The sequence below is a fragment of the Schistocerca piceifrons genome, chromosome 4 (assembly GCF_021461385.2).
Source record: "Schistocerca piceifrons isolate TAMUIC-IGC-003096 chromosome 4, iqSchPice1.1, whole genome shotgun sequence".
Lineage (NCBI taxonomy): Eukaryota > Metazoa > Arthropoda > Insecta > Orthoptera > Acrididae > Schistocerca > Schistocerca piceifrons.
The window spans coordinates 620,407,462-620,424,499 of record NC_060141.1 but is presented as its reverse complement, the minus strand read 5'-3'; the positions used below and the strand labels follow the sequence as shown (position 1 = coordinate 620,424,499).

The 17,038-nt window shown below is 39.5% G+C and overlaps 1 protein-coding gene across 1 annotated transcript in view; it reads left to right on the top strand.

The window, feature by feature from the left end:
* The window catches only part of LOC124794917 (serine protease snake-like), a 271,581-nt gene that overhangs the window by 187,970 nt on the left and 66,573 nt on the right, over positions 1 to 17,038 (top strand). Inside the window, exons 3-4 of the mRNA XM_047258621.1 lie at positions 2,809 to 3,206; positions 14,604 to 14,764. Coding sequence (XP_047114577.1) covers positions 2,809 to 3,206; positions 14,604 to 14,764 — 559 coding nt within the window. The remainder of the gene's footprint in view (positions 1 to 2,808; positions 3,207 to 14,603; positions 14,765 to 17,038) is intronic.

Genomic DNA, 17,038 nt, shown 5'->3' with positions numbered 1-17,038 from the left:
TGTACGTCCATAATTGCCGAGTGACAGGGGAGAGGAGTGGAGAACCCAGCTGAAGATACGTCTGAGAATTAATTATAGTGGCAGCAGAACCGGTATCCACTTGCATGCGAACATCTCGACCAAGGATTTGGACAGTGAGGGATAACGTCCCTGAAAGGGAAGAAGTGCAATTGACAGACAACGCAGAATCATAATCAGCGTCATGTTCATGAACATCATGTATGCGGTTGGATTTGCAAATGGAAGACACATGACCTTTCTTTTTGCAATTGTGACACACAGTCCAACGTTGGGGACAATCCTTGCGTGAATGTTTCATAAATCACCGCGGACATGAGGGAAGTTGCCGGGGGTTTTGCTGCAGTTTCTTAGCGGGTTGTTTACGGCTAGGCTGAGGCTGCGCGTGGGAGTGCACTGCGGCCATGTCGGCCGGCGGGGACGCGCCGCACGCGTTGTCGCCAGCGCACAGAGCTTGTATTTCCCCGATATCACCCCACGCCTCTATTTGCGCCCCAGCGGCGCGAGAAATTTCAAAAGACTGCACAATGGAGAGAACTACATCTAGAGTCGGATTCGCCAACTGGAGGGCACATTGCCGAACTTCTTTGTCGGGCGCCGACCGGATAATAGCATCCCGTACCATGGAATCGGCATAGGATTCTTTGTGAACGTCAGTAACAAATTGACACTTCCGACTGAGGCCGTGAAGTTCAGCAGCCCAAGCGCGATAGGATTGATTTGGTTGTTTTTGGCAACGATAAAAGGCAACACGAGAGGCTACCACATGCGTTTGCTTTTGAAAATAGACAGACAGAAGTGAGCACATTTCAGCAAAGGACAAAGACGCAGGATCCTTCAAAGGGGCCAATTGCGACAACAACCGATACATATGTGGTGAAATCCAGGAAAGGAACAGAGACTTACATGGTTGTTCGTCAGTGACATGAAATGCCAAGAAGTGCTGTCGAAGACGTTTTTCATAATCAGACCAGTCTTCCACCGTCTCATCGTAAGGAGGAAAAGGAGGTATAGCCAACGACGAGTAACGCCCCCCATTTGACGCCGCGACGAAATCACGAATCACCGCTGTTAGAAGCGTTTGCTGTTCAAGGAGATTTTGCAATAGTTGCTCGACAGTAGCCATGGAACCCTGTGAGTCAACGGTGAAAAGGAAAAATCCACTACCTCGTCGCCAATTTTTAGAACTTCAAGTTTAACACATATATTTCGGAACGACACAACAACACATATAAGTCACAGAGTAAAGTGACAAGTAAGACATGTGTACACGTTAGCATTCAAATGAGCACTGAGTCCCAGTCTAGCGGCCGCTGCTCGGCTGGCCGCTTAGGTGGCGCAGCTGCTGCATGGCTGGCGGACAGCGCTGCACATAGAGGACGCGCGTAATTGCGCGGCGGCACTTTGAATGATCGGCGATTCACAACACACACCTCATGTGCACATGTTTGCTATCTCTGGCCACTTTGGCCAGACTGCTACTGTTGTGTTGAACAAAAACAGCACTGGAGTGGTTCAGGGAAGGATAGCAGAGTATGGGTGAGGAGAGCGAAGAGTTCTGCCTCATGGAGCATGCAGGGACAAGAAGCCAGTACAACAAGGTTGCCAGGCATAGTAGCAGGGGACTGTGGTAGAGGGGGATAGCAAGAAAGGAGAGGAATAGCGAATGGAAAAGAATGGTGGGTGCATTGGCAGAGAGCGTCACATAATGAGGGTAAGGGGACATTCATTAGGAGGAAGTTGTAGGACAGAGGGGGCAAAAACTCTTGAGTGGAAGGTGTGGAGACTGTAAATTGAGGCTGGGACACTTTTGGGAGTGGACAGTGTGCTGTAAGGATAATTCCCATTTGTGCAGTTTCTTAAAAGCTTGTGGTGGAGAGCGATGATCCAGATACCCTGGGATGTGACACAGGATAGATTGTTCAGCTATTTCTCCCCCTTCTCTGCCCCACTCCACAGCTGCTTTTTTTTCTGAAGAAGACTTTGGACAACTGCCCAGTGTGTAACACTCTTTTCATTGTGCCTGTCTGCAATTCAGTGTGTCATCTTTATGGGAGTAGCAATCTATCCTTTTCATAATAGTTGATACTTCACCTTGGACTTTCTGTTGTTCATTATTATTGTAAGATAATCCCTAGATGAATGAATGAATAAATAAATATAGTGGAAGCATTGAGAAATAAACACACATGCATATAGTCTCCAGGAATGCAGCATAATGTTTTTACTATACTGTGAGTGGTTTTATTTATTCATACTACTGTTAGAAGTGATGAGCAATTTAATTGTAGTGCAACATATCAAATTCTTTAATGGAATCCTTACCGTAGGACATACACAATACTGGCATGTTATGTGCTCTATAATAATGTAATCAATACGTAAAATCCTTTAACCCAGAAGTTGAGTTTCAAATGAAATACTTTGTTCCAAACAGGGCTCTCTGAGTTTTGTTTAATAATGAAGCTTCCCTGAACAGTAAGCTATCAAAATGATTTGATTGTCTGTTTTCAAATGTTACATAATATTAACTTTTCTAAGTGACTGTTCTTTTGTCTGTTTTCAAATGTTACATAATATTAACTTTTCTAAGTGACTGTTCATCTTTGGCAAGCATCTAAATGTAAGCCACACAAAATTACTATTATTTGTATTCTGTTGCAGTTGTCAGTGGTGATAAGGGTCATATATTTACAAAATCTGGATCTTTCTCGGTATTATCATTTTTCAATAATTTTAACTACTCTATCCTATCTTCGATTGTGTAACTTATGTCTTTTGTTCCTACAGGAAGCCACAAAGGCCACCAGTATTTTCATCAAGCTCAGAAGATGGAGGCAACAGTAACTTTGGGAACAGACCAGCACAAGGAGGCAGACCACAATACAATGAGCCTGGTTCTCAGTACAGGCCAGGAAACAACAGACCAAATACCCAAACCAGACCAACTGCTCAGCAAAGGCCAAACAACAGACCAAGCTCTCAATACAGACCAGAAAACAATAGACCAAACAGTCAGTACAGGCCAGAGAATAACAGACCAACTACTCAGTACAGGCCAGAAACTGGAATACCTGAATCACAAAACAGGCCACCAAACAGCAGACCTGGCTCGCAGTTCCAGCCTCCCACTACACAATTTGGTACCACTTTCAGTCAGCAAGTTAGGAGGAGTATTAGTGAAGAGAGTAAGTTGTGATTTTCCTTGAGATTTTGGAATTTATTTGATGCTGTATTTATGATGCGTTAGCACTTAAAGGATTGAAGATTGGTGCTTATGTTTTTACTATTATGTATTTTCAAATACATAGTCAATTCTTGTCAATTTAGAAAGATTTTCTACAAATTAGTATGTCTATAATCAGTGTAACTTGATAGGTAAAAAAATCTATTCACCAAGTGGCAGCAGAACACACATGTAAAAGGAGGTTATAAGAAGGCAAGCTTTCAGAGACAGTGGCTCCTTTTTCTGACAGGAGGGTTGAAGGGAAAGGAGGAGCTGTGAAGGAAAAGGACTGGAGAGGTCTAGTAAAAGGGATAGGTTTCAGAAAAGTCACCGAGAACTGCAGGTCAGGGGAAACTTAGCAGATGGGATGAGAAGGAGATTACATTATACTGTCAAAAAATGATTGTTTTCATTGTTGTATGTATATAATTATATGTTTCCAAAGTTATGCAGATGTCAATATTTTAACATTGGCAAATATACGTATTTCAGATTTTACATAGAAATCCTATATGTCTTGCCAAGCTGGAAACATATATCAGGAAATCTTTGTTCCACCATACAGTTTGGTAGGATAAAAATGCTGTTATACAACACAGCACTGAGAGTGATGAAAATGTATCCAATATTAGCTGATACCAACTGAGCAGTAAAGTGTTTTATTAACTTAAAAATGTAGTAAATATTGTCTTTAAATTTTGGGGTGAAACTAACTTTCCCACCCATTTACTCTCTGTTTGTCGTCATGTGTGTACCTTCGTAAAATGCTGATGTAGTAGAGATCATTACAATAAGCCTAAAAAATAATTACAGTAAAAAAGACTCCTACCAATAATCTAAGAAATTTCTCTAATTATAATTTACTGCTATGTTCTTTGCCATTATGGATTTGAAAGTTTGAGTCTGTTCATCTCCACCTCTTCTGATTACAATACAGGGGAAACTGCAGTTTTTGGACTATAACTTTGGTGCATCTTAGCATGTTTTAACAAATTCTTGTCAGAGGTTAAAGCAATAAGTGTGAGGAGAAATCCCTGGATCAATTGAGGATTAAACTGAAGACTTCTGTATTGCAAGTCCTGCTGCTTATTGCCCCTAAATAAAAAGTATTAGGAGCAATTGTGTTTTTAAGGTTCATGTTATTGTCCACTTGGTAAAGATGTGGGCACAGAAATAGCTAGAAATGGCTCATTATCTGAAGTAACTGCCATATTTCCTCTGTCCGCTCCTCCCAATACTCTCACCTGGCCAGAATATCCATGTGGCAGGAACTTGGCAGTTGTACAGAATGCTTACAATTAAAATGCAGCTACTCACAGAGATCCATTGAGGGCTGTGATAACATATGGCAACAAAACTTGGTAATATGTTAATGCGGAATCAATAATGCTGGAAAAAAATTAGTTCCAATTTTGGACATCAGGTGCAATTCTTGGGCTGTACAGTATCTCGATGACATCTCCAGCCCTCATATTGAACAAACTGAGTAAGTGCTGCTGCCATATGATAATTACAGCCCATGCTAGACCTCTATGAGTAGCTGCACTTTAATTACAACCAATCGGTACCCTCCACAACATAGGCATAAGAGACCCTTCAACATATTAGAGCCTCCTTTAAATTAGAAAGTTATTTATGTCTTTATCATTAAGTAACATATTGCAAGATACTAAGAAAGATGAAACACAATTTCCCATAAGTATCACAATGATTCCCACATTATAATATACAATGAAGAGCCAAAGAAATTGGTATGGGGATGCGTATTCAAATACAGAGATATGTAACAGGCACAATATGGTGCTGTGGTTGGCAATGCCTATATAAGAGAACAAGTGTGTGGTGCAGTTGTTAGACTGGTTATTGCTGCTACAATGGCAGGTTATCAAGATTTGAGTGAGTCTGAATGTGGTGCTATAGTCGACGGATGAGTGATGGGACAAAGCATCTCCAAGGTAGCAATGAAATGGGGATTTTCCCATATGACCATTTCATGAGTGTACTGTGAATATCAGAAACCTGGTAAAACATCAAATCTCCAATGCTGCTGTAGCCAGAAAAAGATCCTACAATAATGTGACCAAAAATGACTGAAGAGAATCATTCAATGTGACAGAAGTGCAACCCGTCCACAAATTGCTGTAGATTTTATTGCTGGCCATCAACAAGTGTCAGTGTGTGAACCATTCAATGAAACATCATTGATATGGGCTTTTGGAGCCAAAGGCCCACTCGTGTACCCTTGATGACTGCATGACACAAAGCTTTACACCTCACCTGGGCCCATCAACACTGACCCAAACAAGCGAGACAGGTGAAGAGCAAAGTGAAGAGCATGATCGTTGTTTTCTTTGATACAAAGGAAATTGTGCACAAAGAATTCATCCCACCCAACCAAACAGTGAATTCTGCATGCTACTGTCACATTTTGCGATGGCTCTGTGAAAACGTGTGGTGACGATGGCTCAAACTTTGGCTGCTGCATCATGACAACATACCCTGTCACATGTCCTTGCTCAACAGGATCTTTTTGGCAAAAAGCAACATGGCAGCTGTACTCCACCCACCGTACTTGCCAGATTTGGGACCTTGCGACTTCGCTATTCCCAAAACTGAAACTCAAGTTGAAAGGCTGTTGGTTCGACACTCTAGAGAGGATTCAAGAAGCAGTGCTGGCGGTGATAAACACCCTCAAAGAATAAGACTTCCAGAAAGTGTTTGACCTGTGGCAGAAGCACTGGGACCGATGTGTACGTGCGGATGGGAACTACTATGAGGGTGATGGTGACAATTAGTCCAAACGTAAGATTTTCAACAGATGGCAGCACCTGTCCTGAAAATTTTGGATAGATCCTCATTTATCATCTCATAATAGCACTGAAACTACACAGCTGGCCGGAGTGGCCAAGCGGTTCTGGGCACTACAGTCTGGAACCACGCGACCGCTACAGTCGCAAGTTCGAACCCTGCCTCAGGCATGGATGTGTGTGATGTCCTTAGGTTAGTTAGGTTTAAGTAGTTCTAAGTTCTAGGGGACTAATGACCTCAAAAGTTAAGTCCCATAGTGCTCGGAGCCATTTTTTGAAACTACACATTGTTTTAAGTTTAATTTTCAGAAGTTATAATTAAAACTTAATTCCTTCAATTAACTGCATACATCAAAAAATTGCATCTTCTTAACAGTTTCTTCTACTACAAGAGTTAAGCCGAATTATTTGTTTAAATCATGAAATTAATAAATATAGTTATGCAAGCAATACTTCTGATGAAACTGGAAATTACATTTGAATTAATTAAGAGCAGGCTTTGCTAACTTGTTTTTGAATAGAGCCAATTAGATCCTTTAAGAATACTATTAGTTGTTTCTCCAAATGTTTATAATTAATACAGAATTTATATTTATTTATAAGTCAAGAACTGAATTTAAGTTACGAAACAATTACTGATTTCACCCTATAACAAAATAGTCAAAGTAGTCAAAGTAAATTAGAAAATCAAATACGTACATAAAACTAAGCACAAAATTAGATCTGGTACTATATTCTTTAAAACTGAAAGCCAACCGTTCTCTTTTATGAAAATGCAGATTATACTTACGTATGTTAATGGTAATTAGTTAAAAGTGAAAAAGTGAATTTTAAGGAGGCAGATGGCAAAACAACAGAGGAAGTAAAAAATATCCCAGCGTGCTTCATCACAGATTATAACCAACACATGTAAGTGAGTGTATTCCCATTAAGAGTTTCTCTAGCATCTCATAGGAAACGTCCTAAAATCAGAAGCCTGGTGTTATTAATTGGTTTAAAGATGATGATTATGAGGAAGAGGAAGGCATGCTATCCCAATGGATGCTATTGACGAAATTACTGTTGCTGTAACTAACTATGCAACACATGTCCCAGGGAGTGGTAGTACCTGTGGAGTGTCATGAGAATTGTCCAGCCCTTGGTCTACAGTATGGAAAGTTTTGCAGTCTGTTTTACACTGGTGCCCATACAGGATACAGATGGTGCAGCAACCAAAACCTCACAATTCTCAACAATGTTCTGGCACAGTCAGAAGAAAGCAGGCAACACTCTGTGGAGTAACAAGGCTCATTTTACACTACAGGATGCAGTGAAGAGGCAGAACTGCCAAATTTTGGTGTATTATTAAACCACATGTTATGAACAAAGAACTTCTGCACCATATGTGACTGTGTGGTTTGGATTCACAAGTACTTTCATTTTTGTTTCCTAATTCTTTGAAGAGAATACACACAGCGGGCCTGTGACATCTACACATTATTGAGAGCTTCTTGTACAGCATGTGATACCTGCTTTGGAAGAGCACAGTTGTGTAGAAGCCAATGTTTTCATGCAAGATGGGGCAACACTTCATATTGCTCAACCAATGAAATATTTGCTAAATGCAACTTTCCATTAATGTGTTATCTCCACATGTTTCTGAGCTTCTTGCCTTGCAAGATCACATGATCTGAATCCAAGTGACTTTTGGGTCTGAGAATATCTAAAAGAATGCTTTTACTAGGGACACATTCAGTCTTGGCCTGATCTGGAGGCCAGTGTACAGGAGCACATTGCTCAGATTCCACCAGAACTGATGTGAGCAACTGTTGAACATGCTATTTTACAGATGCAGCATGTTGTTGACATCTCTAGTGCTCATATTGAAAAAAATGTATAAGCAAATTAAAATTATGCCTTTCTCACTTGTTTGACCTTTTCTCCCCACGTCCCATTCCTAATCCATCAAATAAGGAAACACTTCTATACATTTTTCTTGCATTTACAGCATGAGATTTTCACCTGGTGATCAAAACTGGAACCAATTTTTTTCCAGCTTAAATTGGTTTTGCATTAATGCCTTAGAATATCTAATAAGTTTCACTGCCATACAATAATTACAGTCCACACTGGACCTCTTTGAGTGCTACTTTAATTAGAACCATGTAGTATAATCTCTCTTCACAAGCTGTTTCTGCTAACCACAGCTTTAGTACTACACAGAAAATCTGGAAAAGGCAATAAAAAATTAAGACGTTCATACCACAGGTATTTCATTGTTCATCTGGTGTGCAACTTCAATGATATGAATATTTGTTTCACCACTTGTATTTGCTAACTGCCTTTGACTTAACTAACACTTCAAAACTGTGTATTTGGAAATCCACTATCAAGAACAGACTTAATTCTTGCCCTTTTTTTAACGAAATACTGCCTGGCATTACTGCCGACTTTGCAGTCCACTCTCCCCTCCATAATCTTTCGCTCATGTACCCGGTTCCCACCTCTGTTACAGCATTTCCTTTGAATCTTTTTCTCTACCCTATACATACAGTTTGTTTAAAGATCATGTGTCCACTTTTCTCTTGCATCAGTTCTTGATTTTTTTCTCCTCATCTTTGAATTAATTATTCTTCATTGGTCAATCCCATCACCAATCATCCTGATTTAGGTTTTCCGTGATTTCCCTAAATCGTTTCAGGCAAATGCCGGGATGTTCCCTTTAAAAGGGCACGGCCGATTTCCTTCCCAATCCTTCCCTAACCCGAGCTTGCACTCCGTCTCTAATGACCTCGTTGTCGACGGGACGTTAAACACTAACCTATTCTTCATTGGCTTCCTTAGTTATATTCCACCATTTGAAGGATGTTGCTTCCAGCTACCCACCTTATTTCTGTACTCCTTGACCTGTTCGCACTTGAAGTTGTTAGTTTGTTCACCTGGTATTTAACTTCAGTAATTGTTTTGTAATGTTCATCTTCTTGCTGCTGAAGAATCTAATGTACATATGTCAAAGACTGAACACCACACAGTGATTAATTTTTGATTTCTTCATTTTTATTTGTAATCAGTGTTCCTTGTCTGACAATCAGTTGTCATAAGCAATTGCCTAAATATTTGTACCAGGCAGGCATACTACATTCATAGGCAGCATATCACAAAGTGTTCTAGTGACAAGCTAAACTAAGAATGTTCACAACTGTCATAGGTCTAATGGGTTCACGTGTTATACAGTGACTTAATGAAATACATTAACAGTACAATTTGGATGTTCATTACAGACTCACTGAAAATAGCATCATACAACATAGAATGAGTACTAGTTCACTGTTAGGCCCATTCATAACACACAGGCAGTACAATTTGGATGTTCATTACAGACTCACTGAAAATAGCATCATACAACATAGAATGAGTACTAGTTCACTGTTAGGCCCATTCATAACACACAGGCTGGGATAGTATGGCCTCCAACGACCATAACTAAGCTATACTAGCCTGCCTGGAGCCAAACCGTTTGGTGAGACATGCAAATAGTGTTAGGCCTTGGCTGAATGATACTGAAGTCTTCACCCATGCTCAAATGCTTCTAAATCTCAAATCTTGGGATCAACATAGCCAATCTGCATACTGATCATACACTAGCAAAGCCCTTAATTCTTACAGTGGTACTGCCTGTTGTTTTGTGTTACATATTGTTGTAATGAACATGAACTAACAATTTACCAAAATTTAGATCATTCAACATACGACGGACATTCAATAAGCCATATAAGGCATGTTTTTTTCATTGGCCAATTTTGGTTGAAAAATGCAAAATTTGTTGTGAGACATCACAGAATATTCCCGCTTCAGCCCCTATAGTTTCATGAAGTTCTGGTAGGTGGTGGTGCTATACATGGCCTTTAAAATGACATCTGTAATGGAAGCGCTTTCCAAAAAGAGCTGTCATTGAGTTTCTTTTTGCAAAAAACCAGAGCATCACAGATATTCATAGGTACCTGCAGAATTTCTCCAGAGGCTTGACAGTGATCAAAAGCACAGTGAGACATTCAGCTGGTTGTCTGTCACTATCACAACGAGTTCATGCAAACCTGTCCAATCTCCTGCATGTCAGCCAGCAGTACACAGCTGTGATACCTCCAATGTTGGAACATGTGGACACTTTCATTTTGGGTGATCAACAGATCAAAATCAAACACTTTGCTGCACAACTGGACATCTCTGTTGATAGTGCTGCCACATTAATCCATAAGTTGGGGTACACAAATATGTGTGCCTGCTGGATTCCTTATCACCTAATGGAAGACCATAAAGAGCAATGAAGGACCACCTGTGCAGTATTGCCTGCATGTTATGAGCATGAAACATTGTCACAAGCAATGAAACGTGGGTTCATCACTTCAAAACAGAAACAAAATGGCAATCCATGGAATGGCACCACACCTCCTCCCCCTCCAAAGAAATAGTTCAGAGTTGCACCCTCAACCAGTAAAGTCATGGTGATGGTCTTCTGGACTGTGAAGGGGTTATTCTGATTGATGTCCTCCCTTACAGTGCAATGATCAACTCGAAAGTGTATTGTGCATCCTCAGGAAACTGAAGGAACAACTTCACAATGTTTGTCACCACAAAAATGCAAATCAGCTTCTCCTTCTCCATGACAATACAAGACCCCATAAAAGTCTGTGTACCTGAGAGGAACTTCCAAAACTTCATTAGACTGTACTTCTTCATACATTCTACAGCCCAGATCTCACATCTTCTGGCTTCCATCTGTTTGGTCCAATGAAGGATGCACTCTAAGGAAGCAGTACATGGCTGATGAGAATGTTATTGATGCAGCAAGACATTGGTTCCAACTTTGACCAACAGAGTAATACCAAGCAGGCGTACAGGCCCTCAGAGTAAAGTGGCATAAGGCTGTCACATTGAAGGGAGATTATGTTGAAAAATGGAATTTTGTAGCCAAAAGATTGGGGAAGCCTGAATAAAACCAACAAGGTTTTAAAAAAGTGTTGCATTAGTTATTGAATGCCTCTCATAGATGGTGTACTCATTCACTCCTAAACCTGCACTCTGCGCTTTAGCTTTGTGCCAACTACTTTGTTACTACAGACTCACTGAAAATTACAACATGCAGCAATGAGATCGTTCATTGCTAGGCCTGAACTTATAACACAGTGGCTACTTGTTGTTGTCAGAATGATTGCAAACAAGTGGCTAACTGTGTACTTGTATACAACAAATATCTATTTACAGATGTGCACAAAGTAAAAGATCATACTTTGTTACTATATTTTGAATATTAACATAAAAGGCAGCAAAATTAGTGGACACAAGGATGCAATAGGCAAAGAAGTAAATCTATACAACTATGAGCTGTATAACTAGAAAATAGCTAAAATAATAGGTACTACTTCATGAGTATGATTCTTATACATGCAGGAATTCCCAAAACTTGTCAAAAAGTTTCAAGATACTTAAATTTTGCAAATTGAATAATATAAAAACTGAAAAGTTATTTTAGTGAAACGACATTTTTTAGATCTCAAAAATCTAGACGACAAAACAATGATACTGAACTTTGGAAATAATCACTATTTAAGATTAGAACCTTCTAGACAGTGGAAATTTTGATAATTTCACGTCCACGTGTTTTATGTTTATAGTAAACCATTAATATTTCTTTAAAAAAATGCTTCTGTAATTCCTGAATGAGCTACCACCATCAGTAGCCTGAAAACTGTTGTTTTGGTCCTCTGTCTGTAGACTGGTTTGGTGCAGATCTCCAAGCTACTTTATCCATTGCAAGTCTCTTCATCTCCTAATAACTACTACAATCTACATCCTTCTGAATCTATTAGTGTATTCATCTCTTGGTTTCTGTCTGTGGTTTTTACCCCTCTTCGTTCCAGTATTAAATTGGTGATCGCTTGATGTCTCTGAATGTGTCCTGTCAACTGATCCCTACTTTTAGTCAAGTTGTGCCACAAATTTCTTGTCTCCCCAGTTCTTTTCAGTACCCCTCATTAGTTACATGATCTACCCATCTACCTTCAGCATTCTTCTGTAGCACCACATTTCAAAAGCCTCTAGTCTCTTCTTGTCTAAACAGTTTATCGCCTATGTTTCACTTCCATACATGGCTACACTCCAGGCAAATACCTTCAAGGAAGACTTCCTAACACTTAGATATGCATTTGATGTTAATAAAGTTCACTTCTTCAGAAATGCTTTTTGTGCCGTTGCCAGTCAACATTTCATATCCTGTCTACTTCGACCCTCATTAATTATTTTGCTGTCCAAATAGGGAAACTAATCTGTACTATTTTTGATGTCTTATTTCCTAATCTAATTCTCTGAGTATCATCTCATTTAATTAAATGACATTTCTTAGCCTTGTTTTGCTTTTGTTGATGTTTGTCTTGCATCCTCCATTCAATACACTGTCCATTCCATTCAACTGCTCTACCAAGTCCTTTGCTGTCTCTGGGAGAATTACAATGCCATCAGAAAACCTCAAAGTTTTTATTTCTTCTCCCTAAACTTTAATCCCTACTAATTCTTTTTTTTAGTTTCTTTTACTGCTTGCTCAATGTATAGATTAAATGACATTGGGAATAGTCTACAACCCTTTCTTACTCCTGTCTCACCACTGCTTCCCTGTCATGCCCCTTGACTCTTATTACTGCTCTCTGCTTTCTGTACAAGTTTTAAATAACCTTTTTTTATCTTCTGAATTTCCAAGAGAGTATTCCAGTCCACATTGTCAAAAGTTTCTGCAAATGCTTTAAACTTAGGCCTGCCTTTCCTTAACCTATCTTCTAGGAGAAATCATAGGGTTGGTATTGTCTCACATGTTCTTCCATTACTCGAGAATCCATACTGATTATTTCTGATGTCAGGTTTTAGCAGTTTTTCCATTCTTCTGTAAAGAATCTATGGTAATATTTTGCAATCATGATTTATTAAACTGAAAGTTCAGTAATATCCACACCCGCCAGCACTTGTTTTCTTTGGAATTGGAATTATTACATTCTTCCTGAAGTCTGAAGGGATTTCACCCTTCTCATATATCTTGCACACCAGCTGTAAACTTTTGACATGGTTGTCTCACCCAACCCTGTCAGGAGTTCTGCTCTGTCAGATTCTCCTCACAGTGTCATATCTTTTATCTCCCTTTCATCTATGTCCTCTTTTCTTTCCATAATACTGCCTTCTAGTTCATGTCCCTTACACAAATCTTCTATATACTTCTTGTAAATTTCAGCTCTTCCTTCTTCGCTTAGTACTGGTTTTCCATCTGAGCTGATATACAACTGCTTCTCTTTGCTCCAAAGACCTTTTTAATTTCCATGAAGCTGATTCCTATCTTTCCCCTAATGGAGTATGCTTCTAAACCCTTATATTTGTCCTCTAGACATTCCTGCCTAACCATTTTACACTTTCTGTCAATCTCATTTTTTAGCCTTTATATCCCCTTTCACCTGCTTCATTTGCTACATTCTTATATTTTCTCCTTTCATCATTTAAATTCAATATCTCTTGTGATATCCAAGGAGTTCTACTAGGCCTTGTCTTTTTACTTACTTGCTCCTGTGCTGCTTTCACCATTTCATCTCTCAAAGCTACACATTTGTCTTCTACTGTATTCCTTTCCCCTGTTATGGTCAATCGTTGCTTAATGCTCCCTCTGAATCTCTCAACAACCTCTCATTCTTTCAACTTATCCAGGTCTCATCTCCTTAATTTTCTACCCTTTTGCAATTTCTTCTCTTCTAATCTGCAGTCCATAATCGATAAATTGTGTTCAGAGTCCACGTCTGCCCCTGGAAGTGTCTTACAATTTAAAATATGGTTCCAAAATCTCTGTCTTACCATCATATAATCAATCTCAAACTTTTCAGTGCCTCCAGGTCTCTTCTACACTTACAACATTCTTTCATGATTCTTAAGCTGAATGTTAACAATGACTGAATTATGCTTCATGCAAAATTTTACCACATAGCTTCCTCTTGCAAACCTTTCCTCCAGATCATGTTCCCATACTATTTTTCCTTCTTTTCCTTTTCCTATCATTTTTTTCCAGTCCCCTGCCACAATTGAAATCTCCCTTAATTATCTGGATAATTTTTTGTATATCATTATATGTTTCTCCAGCCTCTTCATGGAACCAAGGTATCGAGTGAGTAATAAATTTCTATGAAATAAAGCATGAATAAGAAATTAGCTATGTTGTGTAACTATTTTATGTGTTCTTCACAAAACTAGATAAATAGAGAAAAAATTATATAAATGTCAGGAGCATTATAAGAACAAGTAGAATAGTCCCACTTTGCTCTGTTATATAGAGAGTGACCAGTCATCTGATATGTTGTCACTTTCCCTGCACTGTTTTTGGCAGTTTACTGAATGATAACTTCAGCATTTTATTATAATCAATGTGAAATCAAAATTTAATTTGTGCTGTTTGTCTTGAATTTTAGTTAACTTTAGTATTGTCCAGATTTAGAATCACATTTTTGTGGATATTGTATATGCACTGCACTTTTCTAAATTTTTCTTTTCAGAATGTGATGAATATGCGAAGTCTGTGACAGAAAGAGTTGAAGCTCTACCACTCCTACCAAACCCTGACCCAGTTACTATACAAGTGAAGAAATGTGATTTTGAGAAGCTGCCACTAATTGTTGGAGGTGAGAAAACTGTTGTTGGAGAATTTCCTCACATGGTAAATATACCAGCAGTTAATTGTTGCATTGCATTTTAATTATTTTTTCTTGTAAAATTACAAAGATGCACAATGTCTAACAATGTTTAACCTTCAGGAGGCAGAATTCCACTATTAGGTGTAAACACATTTAGAAGTACAAACACTAATCCTAACTTCTGGAACTATTAGTACCTTCCTCAGATGGGTGAGTGGGATAGGTTGGGGAAGAAGCTAGGATCAGTGTTTTCAATTTGAAATATGTCTCTTGGCAGTAATGAAATTTTGCCTCCTCCATATATATATATATATACTGGCTACTCATGTACCCGTGGTCTAGGGGTAGCGTCTTTGATTCATAATCGAAACGTCATCGGTCCGGGGTTCGATCCCCGCCACTGCCTAAATTTTGATAAATAATCAGCATTGGCGGCCGAAGACTTCCAGCATAAGAAGTCAGCCTCATTCTGCCAACGGCCTTGTCAAAGAGGGCGGAGGAGCGGATACAGGTTCAGGGCACTCTCTTGTCCTAGGGGTGGGAAATTGCCCCTAAAGGCAGAAGAATCAGCAATGATCAACGACATGAGGATGCAGAAGGCAATGGAAACCACTGCATTAAAGACATGTAACATGTATCCACAGGCCATGTGGCCTGTAATTGAAGAAGTGTCATGATGATCTCCCCATTGGCAAAAGATTCTGGAATAGTCCCCCATTCGGATCTCCTGGAGGGGACTGCCAAGAGGGAGGTTACCATGAGAAAAAGATTGAATGATCAACGAAAGGATAATGTTCTACGAGTCGGGGCGTGGAATGTCAGAAGCTTGAACGTGGTAGGGAAACTAGAAAATCTGAAAAGGGGAATGCAAAGGCTCAATCTAGATATAGTAGGGGTCAGTGAAGTGAAGTGGAGTGGAAGGAAGACAAGGATTTCTGGCCAGATGAGTATCGGGTAATATCAACAGCAGCAGAAAATGGTATAACAGGTGTAGGATTCGTTATGAATAGGAAGGTAGGGCAGAGGGTGTGTTACTGTGAACAGTTCAGTGATCGGGTTGTTCTAATCAGAATCGACAGCAGACCAACACCGACAACGATAGTTCAGGTATACATGCCGACGTCGCAAGCTGAAGATGAACAGATAGAGAAAGTGTATGAGGATATTGAAAGGGTAATGCAGTATGTAAAGGGGGACGAAAATCTAATAGTCATGGGCGACTGGAATGCAGTTGTAGGGGAAGGAGTAGAAGAAAAGGTTACAGGAGAATATGGGATTGGGACAAGGAATGAAAGAGGAGAAAGATTAATTGAGTTCTGTAACAAGTTTCAGCTAGTAATAGCGAATACCCTGTTCAAGAATCACAAGAGGAGGAGGTATACTTGGAAAAGGCCAGGAGATACGGGAAAATTTCAATTAGATTACATCATGGTCAGACAGAGATTCCGAAATCAGATACTGGATTGTAAGGCGTACCCAGGAGCAGATATAGACTCAGATCACAATATAGTAGTGATGAAGAGTAGGCTGAAGTTCAAGACATTAGTCAGGAAGAATTAATACGCAAAGAAGTGGGATACGGAAGTACTAAGGCATGACGAGATACGTTTGAAGTTCTCTAACGCTATAGATACAGCAACAAGGAATAGCGCAGTAGGCAGTACAGTTGAAGAGGAATGGACACCTCTAAAAAGGGCCAGGCCATCACAGAAGTTGGGAAGGAAAACATAGGTACAAAGAACGTAGCTGCGAAGAAACCATGGGTAACAGAAGAAATACTTCAGTTGATTGATGAAAGGAGGAAGTACAAACATGTTCCGGGAAAAACAGGAATACAGAAATACAAGTCACTGAGGAATGATATAAATAGGAAGTGCAGGGAAGCTAAGATGAAATGGCTGCAGGAAAAATGTGAATACATCGAAAAAGATATGATTGTCGGAAGGACAGTCTCAGCATACAGGAAAGTCAAAACAACCTTTGGTGACATTAATAGCAACAGTGGTAACATTAAGAGTGCAACGGGAATTCCACTGTTAAATGCAGAGGAGAGAGCAGATAGGTGGAAAGAATACATTGAAAGCCTCTATGAGGGTGAAGATTTGTCTGATGTGATAGAAGAAGAAACAGGAGTCGATTTAGAAGAGATAGGGGATCCAGTATTAGAATCGGAATTTAAAAGAGCTTTGGAGGACTTCCGGTCAAATAAGGCAGAAGGGATAGATAACATTCCATCAGAATTTCTAAAATCATTGGGGGAAGTGGCAACAAAACGACTATTCACGTTGGTGTGTGGA